This window comes from Chlorocebus sabaeus, chromosome 11, assembly GCF_047675955.1.
Source record: "Chlorocebus sabaeus isolate Y175 chromosome 11, mChlSab1.0.hap1, whole genome shotgun sequence".
Classification (NCBI taxonomy): Eukaryota; Metazoa; Chordata; class Mammalia; order Primates; family Cercopithecidae; genus Chlorocebus; species Chlorocebus sabaeus.
In genome coordinates this window covers 19,477,486-19,502,728 of record NC_132914.1, presented here as the reverse complement: position 1 = coordinate 19,502,728, position 25,243 = coordinate 19,477,486, and the positions used below count along the sequence as shown (strand labels likewise).

The window sequence follows — 25,243 nt, the reverse complement described above, 5'->3', positions numbered from 1 at the left end:
ACTTTGGCAATTATTTTTTTGATATTACATCAAAAGCTCAGATCACAAAAGCAAAAATAGGTAACTGGGACTACATCAAACTAATAAGCTTTTGCACAGCAAAGGAAACAATCAACAGAATGAAAGGGCAGCCTATGAATTGGGAAAAAATATTTGCAAACCATGTATCTGATAAGGGATTAATATCCAAAATTTATAAAGAACTCATACAACTCATTAGTGGAAAAGAAACTTGATTAAAAAATGAACAAAAAACCTGAATAGGCATTTCTCCAAAGAAGACATAAAAATGGCCACACAACATTATTAGTTACCAGGGAAATACAAATCAAAACCACTATGAGATACCACCTCACAGTCTTACCATGTTAGAAGGTCTCATCAAAAAGTCAAAGGATACCAAATGTTGATGAGGGTGTGGCAAAAAGGGAACTCTGTACACTGATGGTGGAAATGTAGATTGGTACCACCAATGGGAATACAGCATGAGGGTTTCTAAAGAAATAAAAAATAGAGCCACTATATGACCTAGTAATCCCTCTTCTTGGTACATACCCAAAGGGAATTAAATAACCATCTCATAAAGATATTTGTGCTGCAATGTTCACTGTAGAATTGTTCACAATAGCCATGATACGGAAACAACGTAAGTGTTCATTGACAGACAAATGGATAAAGAAAATTGGATATATACAATGGAATATGATTCAGTCTTTAAAAAGAATGAGATCTTTCCATTTACCACAACATGGGTAAGGACATTATGTGTTAAGTGAAATAAACCAGACACAGAAAGAAATAATGCCTGATCTCAGTTATATGTGGGATTAAAAAAAAACTCTCAAATATACAGAGATAGAGAACAAAACAGTGGTTGACAGGAACGAGGTGTGGGGAGGGAGAAGAAAATAGAGACAGGTAGGTCTGAGGCCACAAACTAGCACATATGTAGGATGAAAAAGTCTAGACATCTAATGTACCCTATGAGAATTATAGTTAATAAAATTGTACTGTGTATGGTATTCATGCTGAATGAGTAGATTTCAGCTGCTCTTGCCATAAAAATTTTAAAAAGGGTAAATGTGAGATGATGGATAGATGGATATGTTAATTTGATTCACTATAATAACCTTTCCACTATCTATGTGTGTCCCATAACATCATGTTGTATATCTTAAGTATACACAACAGAATTTATTTAAAAACTCCCAAAGGAGCAAGAAGTGAGATTTTAAAAAAGGCTTTGAGCAATGGAGAGGCAATGAGATTTCCCAGCTGAACAAGGTGACTCAGTTTTGCAGCATAGATCAGATTAAAGTTTAGACCCCCTAGTCAAGGTAGTCACTATTAATTTAGAAAAAGAGGACATGAAATTAAATAGATGATAATTATGACTAGGAAAAAACCTGGGGTCCAGTTGCATGAACTTACGAGAATAAATACATAAGAAATCTAAGTTTTGAGGGACTTAAATTGCCAAAAAAAACCAAAAAACAAAAAAAAAACCCCATAAGTATGACTCTTAGGTGAGCCTTAAAACAGCCTTTGGTAAGGAAATGGGCTGCAAACATTGCTTGGCTTTCAAGAGAGCAAACTCCTCAACATCCACTTTCAATGTGGCCAAGGAAGATAAAAGAAAGCAATTTTCCCAGAAGATGGAGCCAAGAAGATAGAGAAATGACATCAGTGATATCAGGACCTCATGGAAGAATCCAGCTTTTAGGCCATCAGTTTGCCCCAGTCTCAGAATTACTTATTGTATTTGGAAAAAACTGTACACTATTCTGTTGGGGTCACAGTGAGTCAGTGGACTCACTCTAGTTGAGAAGGTCATTGTATAGGTCAAATAAAGGCTTCCAAAAATATTAAGTTTTAATTCCTGGAACTTGTAAATGTTGTTTTATTTGGAAAAAGTGTCTTTGCAGATGTAATGAAGTTAAAAACCTCTAGATGGGGAGATTATTCTGGATTATCTGAGTGGGCCCTAAACACCATCATATGCACTTTTATAAGAAAGAAGTAGAGAGAGATTTGATACAACAGAGGAGGTGGCAATGGGAAGACAGGGACAGAGATTAGAGAGATGTGGCCACAAGCTGAGGAATGTGAGCAGCCACCCAAACCTGGAAGAGACAAGGAGGATTCTTCCCCAGTGCCTTCCAAGGGAGTGCAGCTTTACCAACACCTTGATTTCAGACCAGTGAAACTGATTTCAAACTTCTGGTGACTACACGGTGAGAGAATAAATGTTGTTTTAAGCCACAAAGGTTTGTAGTAATTTTTGTCACAGCAGCCACAGAGCAAAACACTCACACATTCAAAAGACATAGTAATAATCTGCCCTGTTCTGAGTGCTGTGAAAATGCAGCAAGACTTGTGATTCCCTGGCTTGTTTACAAATTGGTAAATTTGTGCCCTGATAAGTATATATGAAATCAAAACAAAGAAAAAAATCCTAAATAAGATCCAATGATGTTTTGTTCCCTATTTTATGGCAAGTTTTGAAGTTACAGCAGTGAGAAAGGGCAGAAAATACCGTTGTAGAGCCACCTTCACTTAAAAAAACTCCTTTGCTATTAGAAACTGGAAATATCTTTATCTTTGTTTCCAATTCTAAAACAATGAGTTTTGATTACAGAACTTAAAACTGAAAAAGCAGAATATTAACATTTCCCCCAACTCATCAGTGTCATCAGTGTTAATAATGTTTTTGTTTCACGTTTTAAAATCTCAAAATATTTGTATATTAACAATAAAAATATAGCATGCTACTTTTTGGTAACTTGCTTTTCTTCATAAATCCATAGATAACTTTCTATAGCAGTATAGATAGCTCTGTCTTCTTCTTTTTTTATTTTTTATTTTTGAGACAGAGTCTTGTTCCATCACCCAGGCTAGAGTGCAGTGGTGCAATCTCGGCTCACTGCAACCTCCACCTCCCAGTTCAAGCAATTCTGCCTCAGCCTCCCAGGTAACTGGGATTACAGGCACCTGCCATCATGCCAGGCTATTTTTTTTTTTTTTTTTTTTTTTTTTTTGCATTTTTAGTAGAAACAGGGTTTCGCCGTGTTGGCCTGCCTGGTCTCGAACTCCTGACCCCAGGTGATCCACCAGCCTCGGTCTCCCAAAGTGCTGGGATTACAGGTGTGAGCCACTGTGCTCATCCTGCCTTCTTCTTTATTGGTCTATATCATTCCTTTATATGGATATGGTATAATTTATTTATTATTATTATTGTTATTTTTGAGATGGAGTCTTGGTCTGTTACCCAGGATGGAATGCAATGAATGGCGTGACCTCGGCTCATTGCAATCTCCACCTCCTGGGTTCAAGTGATTCTCCTGCCTTAGCCTCCTGAGTAGCTGGGATTACAGGCACGCACCACCACATCTGGCTAATTTTTGTAATTTTAGTAGAGATGGGGTTTCACCATGTTAGCCAGGATGGTCTCAATCTCCTGACCTCGTGATCTGCCCGCCTCAGCCTCCCAAAGTGCTGGGATTGCAGGTGTGAGCCACTGAGCCCAGCCAGTATAATTTATTTACGTAAGTACTCAATGATGGATGCTTCAGGTGTCCCTATTATTTTGGTGCAAATAGTAATACATTTTTCTTTTAATACAGATTTAATGGTCTCTGTTTTGCTAAACTCAAAAGTACTTTCAGTTTAAAGAATACTTATTTTGCAAAGGTACTAAACGTTAGAAGTAAGTTTTAAAATACATTAGGCACTTATATTAATTGCATTACAATTATTTAGAAGTTTTGATGAATAACCATAGTAATGGTTACTTTTTTAGACATCTGACTACCCAGTGGTGCTCTCTTTAGAAAATCACTGCTCCCCTGCCCAGCAAGAAATAATGGCAGACAATTTGCAGACGACTTTTGGAGAGTCCTTGCTTTCTGATATGCTTGCTGATTTTCCTGATACTCTACCATCACCAGAGGTAACATTTTTTTCTGAGTAACTCAGGTTAAGAAAAAAGTCCATGAAAACATGTCACTATTATATTGGCCCATGAAACTGGGCTAGAGACCAGTGAAAATACTTAGTTTTGGTCATGTATAGAGGGTTATCTTTGCAATGTTGCCTAGGGAATGTTCTCATGAACATTTAGGTGAATATATTTCAATAAAAATTATATATATATGTATGTGTGTGTGTGTGTGTGTGTGTGTGTGTGTGTATATGTAAAACCCACATTTTGATTGTGTCTCCTACCCCATGGGTCCACAATATCAAAGTAAATAGTATTAGGGACCAGAAATTTAGTATGTTTCACAGGCAAAAGTTCTAGAAAGTGGCAAAAGTTCTAGACTATAAATAGAGTCAGTACCCAATATCTTAACAGCTGGGTAGCAGGTTCCCCTTTAAAAAATCTACTCTTTTCAATTTCCCTGTCTCTATGACCCTTTCCATCTTAATCAGAGCATACTGAAGTATTTGCTTTGAAAAATCATGTCCACATCTACCATCAGGACTTCATTTCTCTCTCAGGCTGTCTCTTTATTACTCCCTTTCTATGGCCGGCTATGGCAGCGGCTCGTGCCTGTAATCCCAGCACCTTGGGAGGCCAAGGCAGGCAGATACCCTGAGGTCAGGAGTTCGAAACCAGCCTTGAGCAACATGGTGAAACCCTGTCTCTACTAGAAATACAAAAATTAGCTGGGTGTCGTGGCATCCACCTGTAATCCCAGCTACTAGGAAGGCTGAGGCAGGAGAATCACTTGAATCCGGGAGGCGGAGGTTACAGTGAGCCAAGATTGAGCTATTGCACTCCAGCCCTAGGCAACAAGAGCGAAACTCTGTCTTGTTGAAAAAAAAAGAAAGAAATTACTCCCTCTCACAGCCCGAATTTTCATTTTCTTGTCTCCTTGCAACCTATTCAGTCCCTCTTTCTCTTCTAATTACTTCACAGGAAAGTTCCCATCACATTCATCAAATATTTTCTTACTGATAAATTATAATGCTCCTCTTCTAGTCTTCATCTGGTTGTCCTCTCATTAACATTCAATGCTGTGGACCTCCACTTCCTTTCCCTGAAACACTTTCTGTTATAACACCACATTCTTTAGCCTTCCCTCACTCCTCTTTGACCACTCCTGCTTAGTTTTCTTTGCTGGGCCTTTCTCCCTATCCCAAATTTTATCAGATTATAAATAAACTTTCTTGTTGGTGAATAGTGTTGTCTAACAGCAAATAGTTTGATTCTGACATGTCTTCATTTTTGCTAGACATAACAATATTTTTGTAATATTTGAGTATTTCCTTCTATATTTTCCTTATTATTATTATTTTTGCCAACCTAAAATAATCAAAAGGCTCGGGATTCAGTGAGAAAAATTTATTCCAGTGCAAAGTGTGAGGGTAACTTTCTGGGACACACAGACAGCAAAGAACGGTAGTCATTGCTCCTGGTGTGGAAAACAGTGAAAATTGGTTTTTACAGACAAAAACAGAGGCGCAGAACAGAAGTACAGTATTTCCCCTACAATGGCTAACATACAGATTTAAGATTTGATTGGCTACTGTTGATTACACTCTAAGGGGTTTGCTCAACATTCTATTGTAAAGAGGTAATCACAAGGTTCTCTATCTCTAAGGTCATTTAGTCTAGGTTGGAATAAAGAATGGGGAGTCTGGTCAATGTATAACATCTCAACACAAAGGTCAGAAAGCAATGGTCATGCACCATTGAAGAAAAACAGCTGTATTACATGACTAAGTTTCCAGGCTGAACTTTTCTCCTTGGCATAATAAATCTGGAAGATCCTCAAATTTTACTTCTTTTAACATTTTATTTAAATCAGTGAAAAATTTTCAAGTGAAAGTGTTGTGACACCAGTGACAAGAAATATAGGGCTGATGATAGAACTGAGACAGAAAAAAATCAATTGTGTGATAAATGGAAAGACCACAGTTCTTCTGCCGTGTAAGAATGCCTACAGACCCAATGTGTTCAGTGGTGGCAGAAAAGAAATAGTAAAGAATTTTGCAAAGTGCTGGAAACATAGCATCAAAGATTAAACCCAAATTATAGCCCAATTCTGGAACTTACAATAATTTTAAACTTTCTTGGAAGAGAATCCCACTTCCTATCATATATGAATCTATTTTTCTAGCATTCCCATACATAGCTTTCATTCAAATTTTGGCTCCATACTAAAGCAGGGAGGTGCTTTTCAATGAGTAAATGAAGAATTAAAGTTACTGTGTAATACCAGCTACTCAGGAGGCTGAGGCAGGAGAATCTCTTGAACCTGGGAGGTGGCGGTTGCAGTGAGCTGAGATCATGTCACTGCACTCCATCCTGGGTGACAGAGTGAGGTTCCACCTCAAAAAAAAAAAAAATTACCTAATCCTACAATATTCAGTCTTTGTGTGTAAAATAATTGCCTAGAGACTTGTTAAGGAGGCCCAATTCCAGCCCACAATTCAAGATTCTGATTCCCTCATTTTGAAGCAGAGCCTAGGAATTTGTCTCTTTCCCAAGCGCTTCTGATAATATTCTTGATGCATGGGATTGCAGAATGCATTTGGTAAACTCTGCAGTAGAGAGTATTATAACGGTCATTGTGAAAGAGGGAAGACCCGAGATGATGGAATAATTTGAATGGATACCTGAGGATGACAAAATGGAAAGAAAAATCAAAGCTCCTTGGAGAAAAGGACTTGACTTTATACCCTAGATTTCAGCATTGTATATAACAGAGCTGGCACTTAAATGTACTTGTTAAATTAAGGAAATTTGGAAAGACCACAGTTCTTTTGCTGCATAAGAATGCCCACAGATTCAATGTGTTCAATTGTGGCAGAAAAGAAATAGTAAAGAATTTTGCAAAGTACTGGAAACATAGCATCAAAGATTAAACCCGAATCATTGCCAAGTGAAAGAATGGAACCAGAAGTCTTCGAATTTAGAACAAGTGACACTGATGGTAAATTTTGCTATGCTTCTAAATTTGATGGACAGAAAATATTAAGTTAATGATGCTTATGTGTAATACATAAGAAATTTGAAGAGTCTTTATTACAAATCTTTAATTTAGTCTATACTAGATGCCAGACACTTATGATAGACATTTTAATATACCTGATTTCATTCAATACTTTTTAATGTTGGATAAGAAAATGATGAGCTGAAGCACTTACTACCAGAAGTTGTAACATTTTAATTGCAATATCATGGTAAGTATTTATATATATACTTTTCACATATTTCAAATTTTTGGAATAGTACCAACTTGTGAAATATAAAAGAAATGGCATATGGTAAGTCTCAATCATAACAGGCTTATTTTTTGGTGAATTACAATCAATAACATTGTATCACTATATTCATTCCTTTACTGAGGTGTGAATAGGGGTATGGGAAAAAATGGAGTTCTTACATATCTTTTTACTGTAGGCTAATTGGAAATATAGTGAAACACTTTTCAATGACTGTTACTATGCAAATTGACTTGTAAATGTGTAATTGTTATCTCTCAAATTGTTTCCTTAGGCACTAAAATTCAAAGTATTAGTTAAAAATAAGAAAATAGGAACCTTAAAGGAAACCCATGAAAGAAAAGGTTCTGATAAGCGTGGTAAGGTGGAGGAATGGGAAGAAGAAGTGGCAGATCTGGAGGAGGAGGAGGAGGAGGAGGAGAAATTCAAAGAATCAGAAATATTCGAATCTGTTGTAGGAGACAATCAAGACAAGGAAACAGGGGTAAAAAAGTTATCTGGAGTAACGCTTTTCAAGAAAAAGAAGGTGAGGTGGTGCTTTGTGAAAATCTTACAAATGATTGGAAAGTTTTCTAATTTTATTCTTGGTGGAGAATTTTTTTAAATTCTGGAGAAAAATAATTTTCCTTCTTATAAAAACTTTAGTCTATCATTTACAATTTACTTTGAAAATATTGATGGTGGAAGATGAATTTTTTAAATTGTCTCTTTTCTTATGTTAGCTACTTAATTTTTTTTTTCTCTAGGCTGAGCACGGTGGCTGGCTCATGCCTGTAATCCCAGCACTTTGGGAGGCCCAAGTGCGCAGATCATATGAGGTCAGGAGTTTGAGATCAGCCTGGCCAACATGGTGAAATCCCCTCTCTGCTAAAAATACAAAAATTAGCCAGGCATGGTGGCGCATGCCTGTAGTTCCAGTTACTTGGGACGCTGAAGCAGGAGAATTGCTTGAACCTGGGAGGCGGAGGTTTCAGTGAGCCAAGATGGCGCCATTGCACTCCAGCCTGAGCAACAGAATGAGATCCTGTTTCCAAAAAAAAAAAAAAAAAATTTTCTATAGTTGATAAATATTATGCACTCTTATGAAGCAGGCTATATGCAAAGTGCAACAGACGCAGAGATACACAACATAATTTCCCTGGTCTCAAGTAAAGACAAAGACAAGATTCAATGTTTATAATACATAGTGTTATATGTACACACATTAACATGATGAAACAAAATATATTAGGTTGCATGTGACACAAAACCAATCCAGCTGGTTTAAATAAAATGATAATTAATTAATTGACCTATATAGATGAAAAGTTCAGTGAAAGGGATTTTAATTTCAAAAATGACTTGATATAGTGTCTCACATAAAGTCAGCAGAACTTCAGTTCTTTCTCCAGCTTTGCTCCCACTCTCTCTGTGTTGGTGCATGGCTATTGCAAGGATTCAGCTTTATATCATTTCAGCTTCAAATCCAGTGGAATGCCTATCTCTTGGCAGAGCAAGCAATTTTTTTTTTTGTACGTTGGCTCTGATCTGGTTATGCGCAGATCCCTGAACCAATTACTGTTGCTAGGGGAATGCACAGCTCTGTTTAGCTGGCCCAATCTGCGTGACTCATACTTGGATTGAGCATGAGCAAGAAATGTTTTCCCAAAACAAAACTTGGGAAATGGCTAAAAAGAAGTGTAAAAGAAATAGACGCCGGGTTGTGAAATGGCAAATGTTTGCTATGTAATAGAAGTCATTTCAGTATAAATTTATTCATGACGAAAATTCCTAAGTTTATAAAATTTATGGGAATACATTGAGATCTTTAGGAAAAAATAAATAGTAATAATTGTGGTCCTCAATACTTATTACATTGATCATGATTTTTAAATTTAAACCAGCTTATATTCACATTAAATATTTTTGTTCCCAAAAATAATCACATTGAGTTAATCCAAATGGTGTTTGAGGAGATAATCTTATGAAAAGATGAAAATCATTTATTTGAAAGTGTATTTTCTTTACTAGAAAAAGACTTTTTTCCCAATGATTAGCATAAAAATGTAAAATTACTGCATTTTATTTTTAGACCAGGAAGCTAAAAATTGCTCTGGCCTTATCTGATCTTGTCATTTATACTAAAGCTGAGAAGTTCAAAAGCTTTCAACATTCAAGATTATATCAGCAATTTAATGAAAATAATTCTATTGGGGAGACACAAGCCCGAAAACTTTCAAAATTGAGAGGTAAATTTTTGTGACTCAAATAGATGAAACGTTTAAATGAGTTAGAGTCACTGCTAAGGTGTTAAGACTGCTCAGTGATATTTATAAAATGTATATTCTCATAAAATTTCAACATATTTAACATAATTTAGAATGGGGTTACATACCTCAGGTCTCATTAAGTTTTATTTCACAGAACTTAGCCATTAATTAACTTTCCTAAGCCAAGACATTTTGATTGAGAATGTCCGATGTGGCCACATTTGTTGAGGGCTGGGGGACTGTGGTGAGCAGTTTGTATAGAAGAGCAGTGGCAGGGCTGCAGAGGGAGGCAGAGCCAAATTAGAAGGCTTGAACTTTGTCCTGGAAGCGAAGGTGAGCAGGAGAAAATTGAACTCTCAGGAGCGGCATGATCCACTGTATTTCTAAACGATACCTCTGATAGCAGCCAAAGGGTGAGACTGCAGGTAGGAAGGTGGTAACAAAGATTTATGGCAGTGAGAGCGGAGACAGGATGAACTTTGTGGATTTAATAGGCATTGAAGAAGGTAGGGTTAATCAGACTTGGAGGCTCTATGTCTATGGTGAAAGAGGAAGAAATGGCGCCCAGGCTGAACTACCAGATGGCTGTGCAGAGTGTGCATGCCCCACTGCACACCTTCAGAGGTGCCATCTGTCTCTGCATCTTCTTTTCACTGCCCCTAATTCTAAAACTGAGGTGGTTTGGCAGTGCCCAAAGTAAAACGGGGCCTGAGAAAGAGAATGGGAAGAAGCCTCATTATGTGAGGAATGTCCCAAACTTAAAAGGGAATGAGCAACTAACTTAACAGCCAGGTGACTCTGCTGATTCTCAAAAAATGGCAATTGTTTTTAGTAGTAGGGGTATGGGGGAAGTAGGGACAATAATGGATACAAAACTATAGCTGGATAGAATAAATAAGACATAGTATTTGATAGTGCAACAGTTGACCACAGTCAACAATAGTTTATAGTACATTTAAAAATAACTAAAAGAGTATAATTGGATTGTTTGTTACACAAAGGATAAATGCTTGGGGTGATGGATACACCACTTACCCTGATGTGTTACTAGACATTGTATGTCTGTATCAAAATATCTCATGTACTCCATAAATATATTTATCTATGTACCCCCAAAAATTAAAAGTTAAAAAAATGCAATCTACTATCTTGTGTAGAAATACCACAGAAGGAAAATAAGCACCCACAATTGACTTGAGAAAAGTTGCTGGCTACTTGGGATTGCAGATTCTGATAGATTTAATGATTAACCTTATTGGGCTGGTCATAGATATCCAAAGATTTTGAAGTATACTTTAGTTAATGTTCTCTAACTATCTATTAGAGAGATCCTGGATTTTTTAAAGGCTCTTTTGCTTTTTTAACCTGTGTGTTGTAACCAAAAATTAATTCAGTAGGTCTGGACTACAGTTAAATAATAGAATAGAATAGGATAGAGTAGTGTAGAGTAGAATGGAATGGGATGGAATGGAATGGAATGGAGTAGAATAGAATAGAATAGAATGGAATAGAATAGAATAGAATAGAAGTGTATTGCAAGCAGTAATAATAAATATGGTTTTATGAAGCAATTGTGCATGGTGCATGTGTGTTAGATTGTAAAATATATTTCTTACTGTAAGGTATGGTTAAGAGAGTTTGAATGACATGCTTTACTGGTCTTTGTTCCTTTAAATTATTGAATTTTTGTTGTTGTTCATGAGGACAGGACCTGAGGGCACAGCATAAATAAATTATAATTTTATTAATCTCATCAGATTAAATACTTGCAAACATTTTGGAAAAGAATTGGATAGTTCTGAGTAGAGTCAAAGTATAGCATTACCATTTCTTTGAATGGGTATAGAGCATTTTTCTTGTTTAATAGTAAATAATCAATGTTAATAGTAAATAATGATGTCAGCAAAGGTTTAACTTCAAGGATGTCAATTATTATTATAAACATAATACAAATTAAAAATAATGTTGTAGATGAATATTATTGAAATGAAATGATGTTCACATTATTTTACTAAATAAAAATAGCGGTTTGTGAAAGGGAACAAACATTATCATTCAACTAAAAATTACACACATACAAAAGAATGGGAAGATATATATCAAGGAGTTATCAGTGGTTATCAATTGGATGATGACATATGGTTTTATTTGTTCTTTGATGTCCTCCTATTTTACAGTAAACATGAACTGCATTTGTAATAACAAACATGTTTAATTTCTAAAGGATAATCTCAGAAATAGCAAAATCATATTATGTTATGAGACCTTAGTCATCTTTCACATTTATTACTTTGTAAATGAGAAACATTAAGACTTAGAAGAGTATGTGTTTTGCCTAAGGACAGACATCTGTTAGGACTAGATTAAAGGAGCATGAAACTTGGACACCTATGCTGCATTTATACACACATGGTTTCAAAATAAACTTTCTCTCAAGGAATGTATAACTTTTGAAAATAAATATTGATAAAATTAACTGTAATTTTTAATTTGACAGTGCTTCCTAAATAATAGTATTTAGGGTGAGGGGAGAGGTGATTCTATTCTAGTTGGATTAGCAAATGAAGTGAGCCATAAGCAAAAGGCTTTCTCCCATCACGAGTCACTATATCAGCAGGAATGGTTGCAGAAACAGGATCTGTTTAATGAAAAAAGAAAAACCTTGGAGAAGCATGAAATCTGTGTTCAAAAATTTGAAGAAGGTGCCAAATGGTAAAGGGTTTAAGTTAGTTTGAATCTCAAGTGACTTAAATATTATATAGACAAGAAGAAACACAAAGAATATGTACAGAAACTGTGTATAGATTCTGTACAGACTGTGTGTGTATGTTTGTTCTTGTTTGTGTGTATACTTCAAGTACATAGAGATTATCCCAGTAAGAACGACATTTGAAATAATTAAAAGCATTGAGAGTTTTTCAATGGAGAGATGTAAACACAGATTGAATAAACTTTGGGGGAAGATGCTGGAGTGAAGGGATTGGAAGTTGAACTGGACAACTTTGGGGTGGCCTTTAAATCCTGAGAACCTGTGAAATGTTCAGTAGGATTAATTTAGCTGGAATCATATAGCTTTGTGTGACTTTGATGTGATTCTGTCCTACTGTGAAAATCAAAGTGGAAAAATAATGAGGGAAAATGCTGCTTTTGTTTTGAAAAATGAATGGGTTATATTTTGGAGTTTTATGTATTCTTACAACAAAGTGAAATAATTTGGATGTAAAAATTATATAAATTAATCAATTTTTTCCTTGAATGATCAGTGTACATAAATTTTATGATAAAATTGTCACTAACATCTAAATAATAGTGAATTATACTGTAAACATAAAGGCATATATTTTGATATTCATGAATTGCAAATTTTTGCCAAGACAATACATACCAAAATTGTTGAAACTATTATAGAATTATATGATATATATATACACATATATATAAGAAATAGTGGCTTATTTAATTTATTTGAATTCTTTCACAATGTTTTAACAATTCTTTTTCAGCCCATGAGTTTATTTTTCACACCAGGAAGTTCATTACCAGAATATATCCCAAAGCAACAAGAGCAGACTCTTCTAATTTTAATCCCCAAGAATTTTGGAATATAGGTTGTCAAATGGGTATGTTATATAGGATATTGAGTTGTTTGCAAAACTAACATAAAATGAATTCATTTTATGAATGTATGAAAACTCGCGAAAAGGGCTTTCTGTAAAAGATTTTTTGACCTGGGGGTTTTGAGGTCAGGCACTAACGGTGAGTCATGTGTTTTAAGAGTTGAAGTCATTCCTATCTGGGTTGAAGCGGGGTAAATCTCGGTGATTGTTCGGGGGAATGGTGGTTAAATTCATGAGGAGTTAATATGAGGCATGTGAAGTGGAGGAAGGGAACAAGTAAACCCAAATGGACATTGAAGATCAAATTCCTTTGCTTGAGATATGCTCAAGGCCTCTTCAAATCAAGTGACCTCTATCATTTATACTTTACATGAGCTTCTACATTCACAGTTTTGAAAAGTGAATAAGATTGCATAACCTGGTTATTTGCCCTCACCAGACCCTTATTCCAAACTGCACAGCTAGTACAGCACTGCACTAACCTGTCAGAAAGTACCAGGTGTCACCCTTCTTCTACCGGATTGTGGCAAGGCCTGTAGGTGTGAGGAGGTGTGGGGATATTGGAGCTGGGTGGAGGGCAGAGTGTGGTACTCTCTACGGTGGCTATTTACTAGCCTATATCGAGGTGCTTCCATATTTTAACGACAATTATTGCTTTGCCTGTTTCTCACTTTCTCCTCAAGTGACAATGGCATCTCATGGACTTGAAAATGTGTGACATAGTTGGTGTCTTTACCTCTTGCATTTAATGCACTGATACTCTTTATTCTGATATTCCTTAAGTGTTACCTGACATGAACATTGTTATTCTATAATGTATACTGGATACCATTTTGATTTCTTTACTCAAAGCTGTGTAGTAATTTACTTACAGATTAAACTTTGGAACTCATCAATATACCTTAATATAGACATGGCAGGAGAAAGAGTTTTAAAAATCATGAATTATTAGGCTGATGATGCTTGCTCATAGAATATTTGGGGATATAGAATCCATGATTAGATTTCAGTAAATGGTTTGTGTTCCTTTATTTGTATTCTCTATTACCTGACAATGTCAAAACTTCTTTCTTATAGTGGCTTTAAATTTCCAGACCCCTGGTCTGCCTATGGATCTGCAAAATGGGAAATTTTTGGATAATGGTGGTTCTGGATATATTTTGAAACCACATTTCTTAAGAGAGAGTGAATCATACTTTAACCCAAGTGACATAAAAGAGAGTATGCCAATTACACTTACAATAAGGGTAAGATTAATAACTTTTCTTTTATATTTTTTGGTTATTATATAAACTAGATAGTGTACATTAGTATTTTGAATTCCACTGATTTGCTTTAATTTCTTTTGTATTTCTGTTAATCTTTTTAGGTACTATATGTGGGTAGTATTTCAGTACCCTTCTATATCTGAAAAATGTCTTCCTGTTGCAATTTTACACGAATCATTATCTGCCTGTGAATAGACATATTGAAGCTAAAACCTTCTCCTCTCCAAGTTCTACTTAGATGATTTCATTGTATTTAGGCATTTCATATTGTGAGATACAGGTCTCAGTTCAGCCCACTAATTACCTTGTGGGCATGTTACTTTTTCTTGCCTTTGATGAATTTTACCTGGAAATTTTAGGAGCCCTTGTCTTTTCCTCAGTCTCCACGATTAGGCTTTTGTAGGTCAGGATTTCCCCCCCACCCCATATGCCTGTTAATATCATTTGATTACTTAAAAAGAAAAATTACCCATATGTCTTTCTCCAATATCTGTCTTCTGTGTCTATTAATTTGTGTGAACTTTAACATATTCTCTTTTCCTCTGCATGTTGGAGAGCTTTTAACATTTTTTCTTTATGTTGATGATTCAAAGTCTGCATTTGATTTTGTTCTTTACTGATTTTAATGTAGAAATGATTTTTTTTAACCTGCATTATTAGTCCTCCTGCCCCATTGTGGTTGACTTCATATTGCTTCCTTTTTATTTCTGTCTGTATCCCACCTAGCACCCTTCCTCCAGACTGTTGTCTTATTATTTTATCTTTTATTTTGTTACATCCTGTAAAACCTTAAGGAGCATAAAAGCCATTGTCTAAGATTTGTTTCCACTAGTAAAGACTTTTCAAAACGTCTTTCTTATTCCTCTCCAACCTAAGTGCTATGTTTATTTTCTTTTTAAAATGTCACCAAATCTTTTGAAAAACCTCTAGTTGCTTTTTCTCTCCACTTACTTATGAGCAATTCTGTTTTAGGCTCTAACTGTACTTGTTGTTTGCAAATCAATAGAGTGGGTACCGTTTCATTGGTCCCTCTTTCCATTTAACTAGTTACTCCCAGAACTGTATAAATCATCTCAGATCCTACAGGAGTTTTGTAAGTACTTGTGTTTCTGTCCCTGGCCAGCACGTCATTACTTAGTGAAGCTCTGCCAGCTGCTGGGCGCTCCCCTGCTCCCTATTACCTGGCTGTTAGAGTGCAGGAAATGCTGGGGTCTCCAGAATGTGCTTCTCCTGCGACTCTTCTTCCTAGCTCAGCTCCTTTTTCCACCATCGTAATACCACAGGATTTGGGAAACTATGCTCCACGTCTACTTCAGGCCCTAGCCACTTTATCTCAGCTGAGATGGGAGGATTGAGAGCTTTTTCCAGAAATTTATGTGGAAAGTATAGCAAAGATGAACAGGACTAGAAAGATCCTGACCATTGCAGGAAACAGTGCCTGTGAAGTATGTAGCTGACTTTTGCATTGTCTGTCAAGGAGTTTGTGACTCTCATGTAGAAGCATTTAGTGGATAGGCAGCAATTGCCTACAACACTGGATTGTTAATACTCCTTCAAGGTCTGGCAAAGTATTAACCACTGACTTCACTTTACAATGCTATTATAATGTTGGCATCCTTTTTGTAGTGATCTGGTAAAAAGAAATGGCAAATCAGCCACTTTGAAGATCCCTTCCATTTGTACACACATCGCTTTTCTGTGCTCTGGGACTGGACTCTCCTTTTACCCCCTACCTTCCAAGTGATTGCCATTTTTATGTGTGGCTTCCTCTTTCTCTGCTTTCCCTTAAGATATTTATGTTAATTAAAGTCTTTCCTTACACCTTGTCTCAAACTATTCTCCTTGGGTTCTGTTACATAAACATTCACAGTTTCACCATCAGCAATGCTCAAGTCTTTAATTGGACCTCATTTTGGGAATCTAAAGGCATATGTTAGCTCACTGAGCAGCCTTACCTCCTTAATCACCATTCTGTCAAACTTAAAATATTAAAAACTTGAACATCCCTTCCTAATCAAATCTACTTCTACTCTTATTTAAATGTCAACAAATGGCCCCATTCTTCCACTCTGCTCAGACAAGAAAATTGGGAGTCATTCTCATCTTCCACATCTCCTTCATGTCCCACATCCAGACCAATTTTAAATTCTCGCTGATTCTATTCCTAAATGTTTTCCCTCTCCATTCTCTTGATCTGACCTACTTTGGTGCTGTCCTGTATCAGGAATTTACTACCTGTCATCAGGTTTATTTCTTTGGCTTCCTGATGGTTTCAGGTAGCCGGTCTCAGTCCTCCATATCTATTCTCCACAAGTTGATCAGAGAGATTTTGCTACAGTGCTAATGTTATCATGCATACATAATATTTATTTGTGTCTCTTGACTACTTTCTTGGTTAGGCCTTGGCCTACTTGCATAGTCCTATCTCTCATCACTTCTAGCCTTTCACTCTGTTCTACAACCATATGGAACTAGGATCCTTCTCGAACCATGACTCACCTCCACGAATTGCGTATGCTGTTCCTGTAACTAGAACATTCTTTCAATCTTACCTGCCTATTGCATTTTGAATCACTTTTCAAGATTTAGGAATCATGTCTTTTTGAAAGCATTTTCCTAGGCTAGGTTAGCTGTGCTTCTTTTCGTAGCTTTGCTGTTTTCCGTAACACCCTCTGCATGCATACATTATGGCATCTATCATAAGGTTTTATAATTGTTTATTTACTTGTTACTTGTCTTCTCCATTTGTCTGAGGATTCCTTAAGGATTAGAGATGTGGGCCTGGCGTGGTGGCTCATGTCTGTAATCCTAGCACTTTAGGAGGTTGAGGTGGGTGGATCACCTGAGTTAGGAGTTCAAGACCAGCCTGGCTAACATGGTGAAACCCCGTTTCTACTAAAAATACAAAAAGTTAGCTGGGTGTGGTGGTGTGCAACTGTAATCCCAGCTACTCAGGAGGCTGAGGCAAGAGAATTGCTTGAGCCCAGGAAGCAGAGGTTGCAGTGAGCCAAGGTCACACCATTGCACTCCAGCTTGGGTAGCAAGAGCCAAAGTTCATCTCAAAACAACAACAGCAACAACCAAAACCAAAAACAGATGTGTTTTGTTCCATTCTTATTTGTGCCTGATACAAAGTATATTTTCAATATATCTAGGTTCATTAAACGAATACATTTTTTTTCCTGTTAAGAATAGTAAAGAGAACATAGGTGCTCTTTTATTGAGAAAGTGAAGGCGGAAGGCAGCTAGTGTGCACAAATGCTCACAAATGCCATGTTTGTATTCTGAGGAGTCTCTTGTTGAAGTGTAAGTGGCATAGAGAGTTAATGATTCTCCAGGAAGCTGCTGCCATGGCCATGTGGGTCTTTCTCTGTTACCTCTATCACTCTGGGGAGTTTTGTGATTATGACTTGCTCAGATAGTAGAGGGCATGATTTGGGGATCAGAGGGCCTAGTTTTATTATAAGCTTCCTTAAGTTTTATTATAAGCTTCCAAATGTTGATGAAGGCATTTGACGTTTCTGCTTTACTCTTTGTCATCTGCAATCTGAGAGTTTTGGTTTAGGCCAGTTATTTTCAAGTTTATAAAAACTACAGGACTGCTTTCTAAATCCAAAATCTTATGGATAAGGCCAATGGATAACAACAGAGTTGACCATTGAGGGCTTTTTATTTGACATTCCTTCCTCTGCACCAGCTCCTGTACAAACAAATTTGTAAATTTGTTTATAAATTATTTGATCAATACTCCCCGAACCAGGGTTCTCCAATCTTTTGGCTTCCCTGGGCCACATTGGAGGAAGAGGAATTATCTTGGGCCACACATAAAATACACTAACACTAATGATAGCTGATGAGCTTTAAAAAATGCCAAAAAAAAAACTTATAATGTTTTAAGAAAGTTTACGAATTTGTGTTGGGCCACGTTCAAAGCCACCATGGGCCACATGTGGCCCGCAGGTTGGACAAGCTTGCCCTAAATTCTCATTCAGTTCTCATATTCAATTATGTTTTTCAAAATTCGATAATTTTTTTTTTTTTTCTTTCTGGAATGAGGTACACCGAGCTGAACCTACTCCATTTTGGGAAGAGTCTATTACCTGCAGAATGATATTTAGCAGATCTGTAGTGGTATTGGGACCAGTGTACTACATGTTTATGGCCATTGTTCTTTCTAATTACTTTCTAAATAATTATGCTGATGCCCATTCCATACTGATTGCTAAACAGTTGCACAGGCATACTGGCTTCTAGCTAATGCCATAATCTATGGAATTAGGAAAAGTTACACATTAGTGGTTTTTCTTTTCCTTTCTTTTCTCTTCTCCTCCTTCTCTCCCTCTTTCCTTCCCTCTTTTCCTTCCTTTATTCCTTTATAAGGGAAAATTACACATTAGTCATTTTTTCTTTTCCTTTCTTTTCTCTTCTCCTCCTTCTCTCCATCCTACCTTCCCTCTTTTTTTTTCCCTTTATTCCTTTATAATCAAACTTAATTATATATTTGTTTCTCTTTATGTAACTTTCAGAAATTGGAATTATGCCTCAATTTTTATAACTGCATTTTTAGGCTTACATCTTCTATCTCTTAGCCTAAGTTAGTACATTTCAAATATAGTTTTCTTGTGTGCTCATTTTGTTCCTTAAATTATAACAAATTTTTGCTTCAACAATTAGCTTGGCAAATAAAAGTTTAAATGCAATTATTATTAATTACTTTGTTAAGATTTTTTTTGATACCCAGTCCCTAATATACGTATGAAATAATTGATTTTGTCAAACTCAGAAAGTGCTATCATGGGAAGTTAAATGGTACATTGTTTTAAAAGTAATATTTATATTGCTTTTAATTTTTCCAGCATATATATATATATATATATATGAATTCAAAAATAGTACATGTTAACAGAGTAACTCAACCTGAATTCCCTAAAATGTGATCATAACAAATGATTTTAAAACAAAAATATGTGAATAAATCGAAAATTGTGGACATTGTGGACTTCACTATAATTTTGTACATATTCTTGGTGTTTATCTACTGATAACTGAGGATAAAATACTTAAATTTTAAAATTTGTATTATATTCCACTTTCAATCTTTGTGGGAACTGACTTAGAGTCCTTCAAGTTTTTGTAATACATAATTCAATTTTGAAATAAATGGTGATGCAACTTAATATCTTGCTAAATTCTTATATTTATATATATTTGTGCAGCTCATCAGTGGTATCCAGTTGCCTCTTACTCATTCATCATCTAACAAAGGTGATACGTTAGTAATTATAGAAGTTTTTGGTGTTCCAAATGATCAAATGAAGCAGCAGACTCGTGTAATTAAAAAAAATGGTGAGCTCCTAATATACCATATTGAACTTCTATTAGCCTTCTTGTTGGAAAGCTTACAAATTATATGTTGATAGAGTTTTGATACATATCTATTATTCATAAGACAAGGGTTTTCCATTATGTCCAAAATTAGCAAAATGTTATATGCAGCAAAAGCACTTTTATAATGATTAGGTTGTTTAGCTGTATTTTCAAATTATGAATACAGAAATGTATCTGACCTGCAAAATTATTGTTTAAAAAAATTTACCTCCTTTTTGTTTTGCCTCATGTCACTGAATTAAGAAGGCATTTTGACAGCCTCAAATCTACTTAGCTTCTAGCCTTTGTGTTAAATCAAAAATTTGTGATTTTTGACACAGCATATTATATATTTTTATAATGAATTATTTGAATTATTTTAGATTAAAAGTCTATGGCTTCTGAATCAGGCTAAGGATGCCATAGAAACCTACTGATAGAATATTTGGATAATTCAGTCATTTTTGCCACAAGGGAAGTGAAGAATGAAAGGAAAGAACTTTGGTAAGATTTTCATCATTCTGGCATGCTATGACATCTTACACAGTATAGTACTGGCATTGTCATTTCTTCTCTGAGGTTGAAATGACTAAGGAAATTAGAAAAGGATGGGTTTCTGGGATTGACCCCTGGTCAGGGTCACCTTGAAGGAGACATTGGAACTGATTCTTGAGTCTGGAATCTTCTTCAAGGGATATTCTCGAAGCAAAGTGGACTTCATTCCAGAGTCTAGAAATATGCTTCCAGCCAAATGGTACTGACAGAGGAGCAGACACAGTTTTCTTTTTCTTTTTCTTCTTGGATAATAATTTCTAACAATGCCCATAGTCTGCCTCCTTGGCACTCCCTTGAATACTTCCAGTGTGGTTTCTAGAGCGAAAGTCATGGAAAAAGATTTGGGAAGATTTTATTGCCTTATCCTATGTTATCAATGGGAAGGGATATTGATGATGACTTCCTGCCTCATTTGACACCCTTTAGAGTTGAAGGCACATTGCTATGGCTGTGTCCAGAGATAGTAACTGCTGATGTCATGAAGCTTATAATAATCTATCTCTTGTTCCCTCCATCCTCTACTTGGATCTTCATCACAAAATGCTTAGAAACTTAATTTATTCAATGCACCCCTTATAATACTATGATTCTAGAATTTGTATTACATCCTTGGATTTTATGGGAATATCCTTGCAGAAATTCAATTTGGTTCATCAAACATTACTAAGCCTCTGCTATGCTAAAAGCCTTGTGCTAAGTAGTAAAAGACTTAAAATCTGTTTATTAAGCAAATTCTTCTATATGGACCAATTAACTATTCTATAGATAGTTCATAGTTCAGTGTGAAAGATGAGCTGTAAGTAAAATAATTATGATTTAGAGTAATTAGTGCTTCAAGGAGAGTACAAAGATTTGTACTGGAAGGGGGCACTTTTGGAGATGGTTCTTGGAGAATGAGTAGAATTTTTTAGAGTTTGGGGAAAAGGACATTTAAGACAGAAGCCATAATGTAAGTCCTAAACTATGAAGAAAATACAATTCAAACATACCAGAGACAGAACACATGAGTCCTAAAATATGAAGAAAACACAATTTAAACATGCTAGAGAAAAGCCAAGAAACTCACAATAGGTGGAATATAGGGTGCTTAAGAAAGATTAGTGAGAGATAAAATGAGAAAGTTATTTAGGAATGGTCATGGAAAATCTCAAAAGCCTTGCTAAGGTGTCAGGAACTTTCTTTTTTTCTAGAAAATGGATAAAATTCAGACTTTTTAATAGGGCTATAACAGAGTTCAGTGTTAGGTTTTTTTCCGCAGATTTGAGAAGAAGTATATGAGAGGGCAATGAGAAATACAAAGTAGAGTCAGGATAAAATGTCAGTGGTTAGAGGATATAAAAGTCATGGTGCAAAGGAGGTTATGGCAGTAGGAAAGGAATGGGGGGTGTAAGTGAGAAATACTGTGCAGAAGTCAATGTCCAGATGGCTGGACAAGAAGAATTTTAAGATGATTTAGCTAGACATGAGAGTCTGGGAGGAAAAGGATAACATTTGGATAAAATGTGGAAGTAATTCTTCAGTTTTGGTCATGTCTGGGAGAACTATTTTCATCACTATCAAATTTGGTATCCTGGTTTCCTTTTTTTTTATGTTGCCAACTAAAAGTGAGGGCTTTCTCTTATAATTAATCCATATTTGTGTGTGTGTGTGTGTGTGTGTGTGTGTGTGTGTGTGTGACAGAGATAGATACAGGAGGAGGATGGAAGGGAAGCAGAGGTACATGTGTAATGAAGTAGGATTGGAGGAAGAAGAAATCAGTATAAACACTTCTGCGAGATGTTTTGCAGTGTCTATAAAGAATTGACTCTAAACCTGCTTCTGTACCCCTAAGAAGAGAAATTATTTCTTTTCTTAGGTCAAGGTAATGTGATCATTATTCCATCATGAGCCAATTAGTTTACTATTTCTGTGGGCATAGGCTGCACCCTGGGTTGCTATGTGGTAAATGTGCTCTTGTGACCACAGAAAACATAGATATAGTATCATTAGAAATTCATCAATGCTTCTGGAAATGTAAGTCAAAGAACAAAAACTATTGTCAGAGCAAGTGTAGCATTACCTTTGTAAATGAAAAATAATACACATAATTCTTCTCCAAACCTTTGAGTCTTTATTAAGTAGAATTTATATTTAATTTGAATGTGAAATTCTTGATTCTGTTAATTACATTTACATTTATTATTCATGTCCCAGAATTGGCATTGATACATTTTGTTGTTGAAAGTCAAGGTTTAATAGCAGGAAATAATAGCAGGAAATGAATTTCTTGGGCAATATACTTTGCCACTTCTATGCATGAACAAAGGTAATGCCCCTAAAAGTTAATTACGCTTTACTTTTTGGATGATTTGGGTCATACTGTGACACAAAGTGGATTTCTTGCTTGGCAAGAAATTGGTTGTTTGGGATGATTTATTTTCCTAGAGATTAAAATTCATCAACTTTGGACTTTGAAAGGAGCACTTAGTCTGAAGAAGGATCAAGAGCTGGCTTTAGTTTGTTATCTAGCTTTCAGTCTAACAACTATGTATGGAACTCTTCCCATAATAAGACTGATTGTATTAGTCCATTTTCACATTGCTCTGAAGATACTACCTGAGACTGGATAACTTAAAAAGGGAAGAGGTTGAATTGACTCATGGTTCCCCATGGCTGAGGAGGCCTCAGGAAACTTACAATCATGGCAGAAGGTGAAGGGGAAATAAATTTGGATCTTTTCATGTGGCAGCAGGAGATTGCTAGCAAGAGTGGGGAATACTGCCTTATGAAACCATCAGATCTCATGAGTACTCACTCTCTATCATGAGAACAGCATGGGAGAAACCACCCCCTATAAATCCAATCACTTTCCACTAGGTGTGGAAACACCTGGGAATTACAATTCAAGGTGAGATTTGGGTGAGGGCACAAAGCTTAACCATATCAAGGAGTTAGTATAGAAAAATGATGTTACTTAATTTTCTTCATTTCTCAATTTATTTGCTAAAGAATTGCCTAAGTACATCAGTCATATTGCATAATGATTAAAAACTTTTGCTCTGAAGTCAGACTCCCCATTTTTGAATTCCTGATCTGCCACTTAATGACCACATATGTGAAACTTTTAGGAAATAAGGTAATATCTTTGTGGCTCAGTTTTCCCATCCCATCAGGATGGGGTGGTTATTAGGATTAATTGAGTTGATCCATTCTTAGAACATTGCCCAGCAATAGTGAACACTCAATATTGTCTGGTTATTATTCCTCTCACACTGAGTGTGTTAAAAACCTATGTGCTCTAAACACAAGATATTATTATTGTTAAAGGATTGAAAGAAAAAGTTTAGAGAACAAGTGTTATCTATTTTTTCCTAGATATGGTATCTATTATTCTTTGTATCTTCTTTTTTTATATTTCAGCTTTTAGTCCAAGATGGAATGAAACATTTACATTTATTATTCATGTCCCAGAATTGGCATTGATACGTTTTGTTGTTGAAAGTCAAGGTTTAATAGCAGGAAATGAATTTCTTGGGCAATATACTTTGCCACTTCTATGCATGAACAAAGGTAATGCCCCTAAAAGTTAGATGATTGTACCAGCATTTAAATATAACTTGTGTATATCAAAGACACATTTGGACACACCAAATAGCTCTATCATAAAGTAGGATGTAAAGGAAATTTTTTGTATTGACACATATTTTTTCTCTGTGGAATTACAAAAATGTGTTCTCATGTGGAAGGTGGGGTGGGGGTGTGGGACTGACAGGAAGGCTAATTAGACAAACTTGGCATGTATAAGCATTTCTTTACATGCATCATAGTTCTTCTGTTTCAGTGAAGGGTAGTCATGACTACCATAAAGAAATGATGATGGGTGGCAACCAGAAGGGAGAAGCAGTGACTCATTCTTCCTGCCTGATGAGAAGAGATTGGGAGCCTGAGACTATCCTTTCCTGACCCCTTTTCAGGGCTGACTGCCTTTATGTTGCAGAGTCACCTTTCCAGGGTGATTTACACTGTGCTCCCAATTACCTCATCTCAATATGCTTACTTTTCTAACAGCATCTGAGATGTGCCTAGGAAACAGGGTCTTCCTGAAGCAGAAGGGTGGTGGCTAATTTTGGATCATGCGGCACTTTGCGGAAGGAGAAGTATGAGTTGTGTGCTCAGTGTTGGGCAGTTAGGAAGTCAGAATAGAAAATGCAAATATTTAATTTTTGTGGAAGATTAATATACCAGATGGGAATATAACTCTTTAGTCATGGTTTTTAATGTATGCTTAGTAAAGAGCTCTTGTGTCTCAGCGAGGCTGTTGGGGCCACCACTGATTAATTGGTTATTGGTCTAATTAGATATAATTCTTTTTGCAGGTTATCGTCGTGTTCCTCTGTTTTCCCGAATGGGTGAGAGCCTTGAGCCTGCTTCACTGTTTGTTTATGTTTGGTACGTCAGATAACAGCTAATGATAAATGACATATCATTAGCTATGCATCGCAATAAAACAGCCAAAATGAATGTCTATATGTTTTCTTTTTTAAACATAAATAATTACTCATAAAACTAGAAATATTGAGCCCATTCACTTAAAAATACACAAAAATAAATCAGTGGAAGAAAGAAAATAGAAACTTCAGAGGGTCCTGACCCAGCACGGTCTCCTGCCCTTCTGCTGCTGAGTTTTTTCAACTGGCTTGTATCATTTTTAATTACTAGAACTTATAAGCTTTTGAAATACATCTAATTATAAAAGATAAATTGGCAAATATTTAGCAGTATAAAAGAAATGTGAAATCTAAGAGTGTTTTAGCTTCTAGACACTCACTACTGCATATTTTCCTGGGAAGGAATTAGATTGCCAGGCCCTCTGAGCCTTTTCATATCCCGGAGAGTAATTAGCCCCTGCATTCTTATGCTAGTTCTTAGATGCTGTGCACTGGAGTTGGTACCCTGTAATTAGACAGCCATTTTT

General features: G+C 36.0%; 1 protein-coding gene across 3 annotated transcripts in view; it reads left to right on the top strand.

Moving 5' to 3' along the window:
* Positions 1–24,789, top strand: part of PLCZ1 (phospholipase C zeta 1) — a 53,226-nt gene extending 28,437 nt beyond the window's left edge. For all 3 annotated transcript variants that reach the window (XM_007967800.3, XM_007967801.3, XM_037990305.2), the window contains 9 exons: positions 3,800–3,949; positions 7,508–7,592; positions 7,692–7,759; positions 9,305–9,461; positions 12,986–13,102; positions 14,177–14,346; positions 19,584–19,713; positions 23,689–23,838; positions 24,645–24,789. In XM_007967800.3, coding sequence (XP_007965991.1) covers positions 3,800–3,949; positions 7,508–7,592; positions 7,692–7,759; positions 9,305–9,461; positions 12,986–13,102; positions 14,177–14,346; positions 19,584–19,713; positions 23,689–23,838; positions 24,645–24,730 — 1,113 coding nt within the window. In that variant the 3' untranslated portion in view covers positions 24,731–24,789. The remainder of the gene's footprint in view (positions 1–3,799; positions 3,950–7,507; positions 7,593–7,691; positions 7,760–9,304; positions 9,462–12,985; positions 13,103–14,176; positions 14,347–19,583; positions 19,714–23,688; positions 23,839–24,644) is intronic.
* The last annotated feature ends 454 nt before the right edge of the window (positions 24,790–25,243 follow it).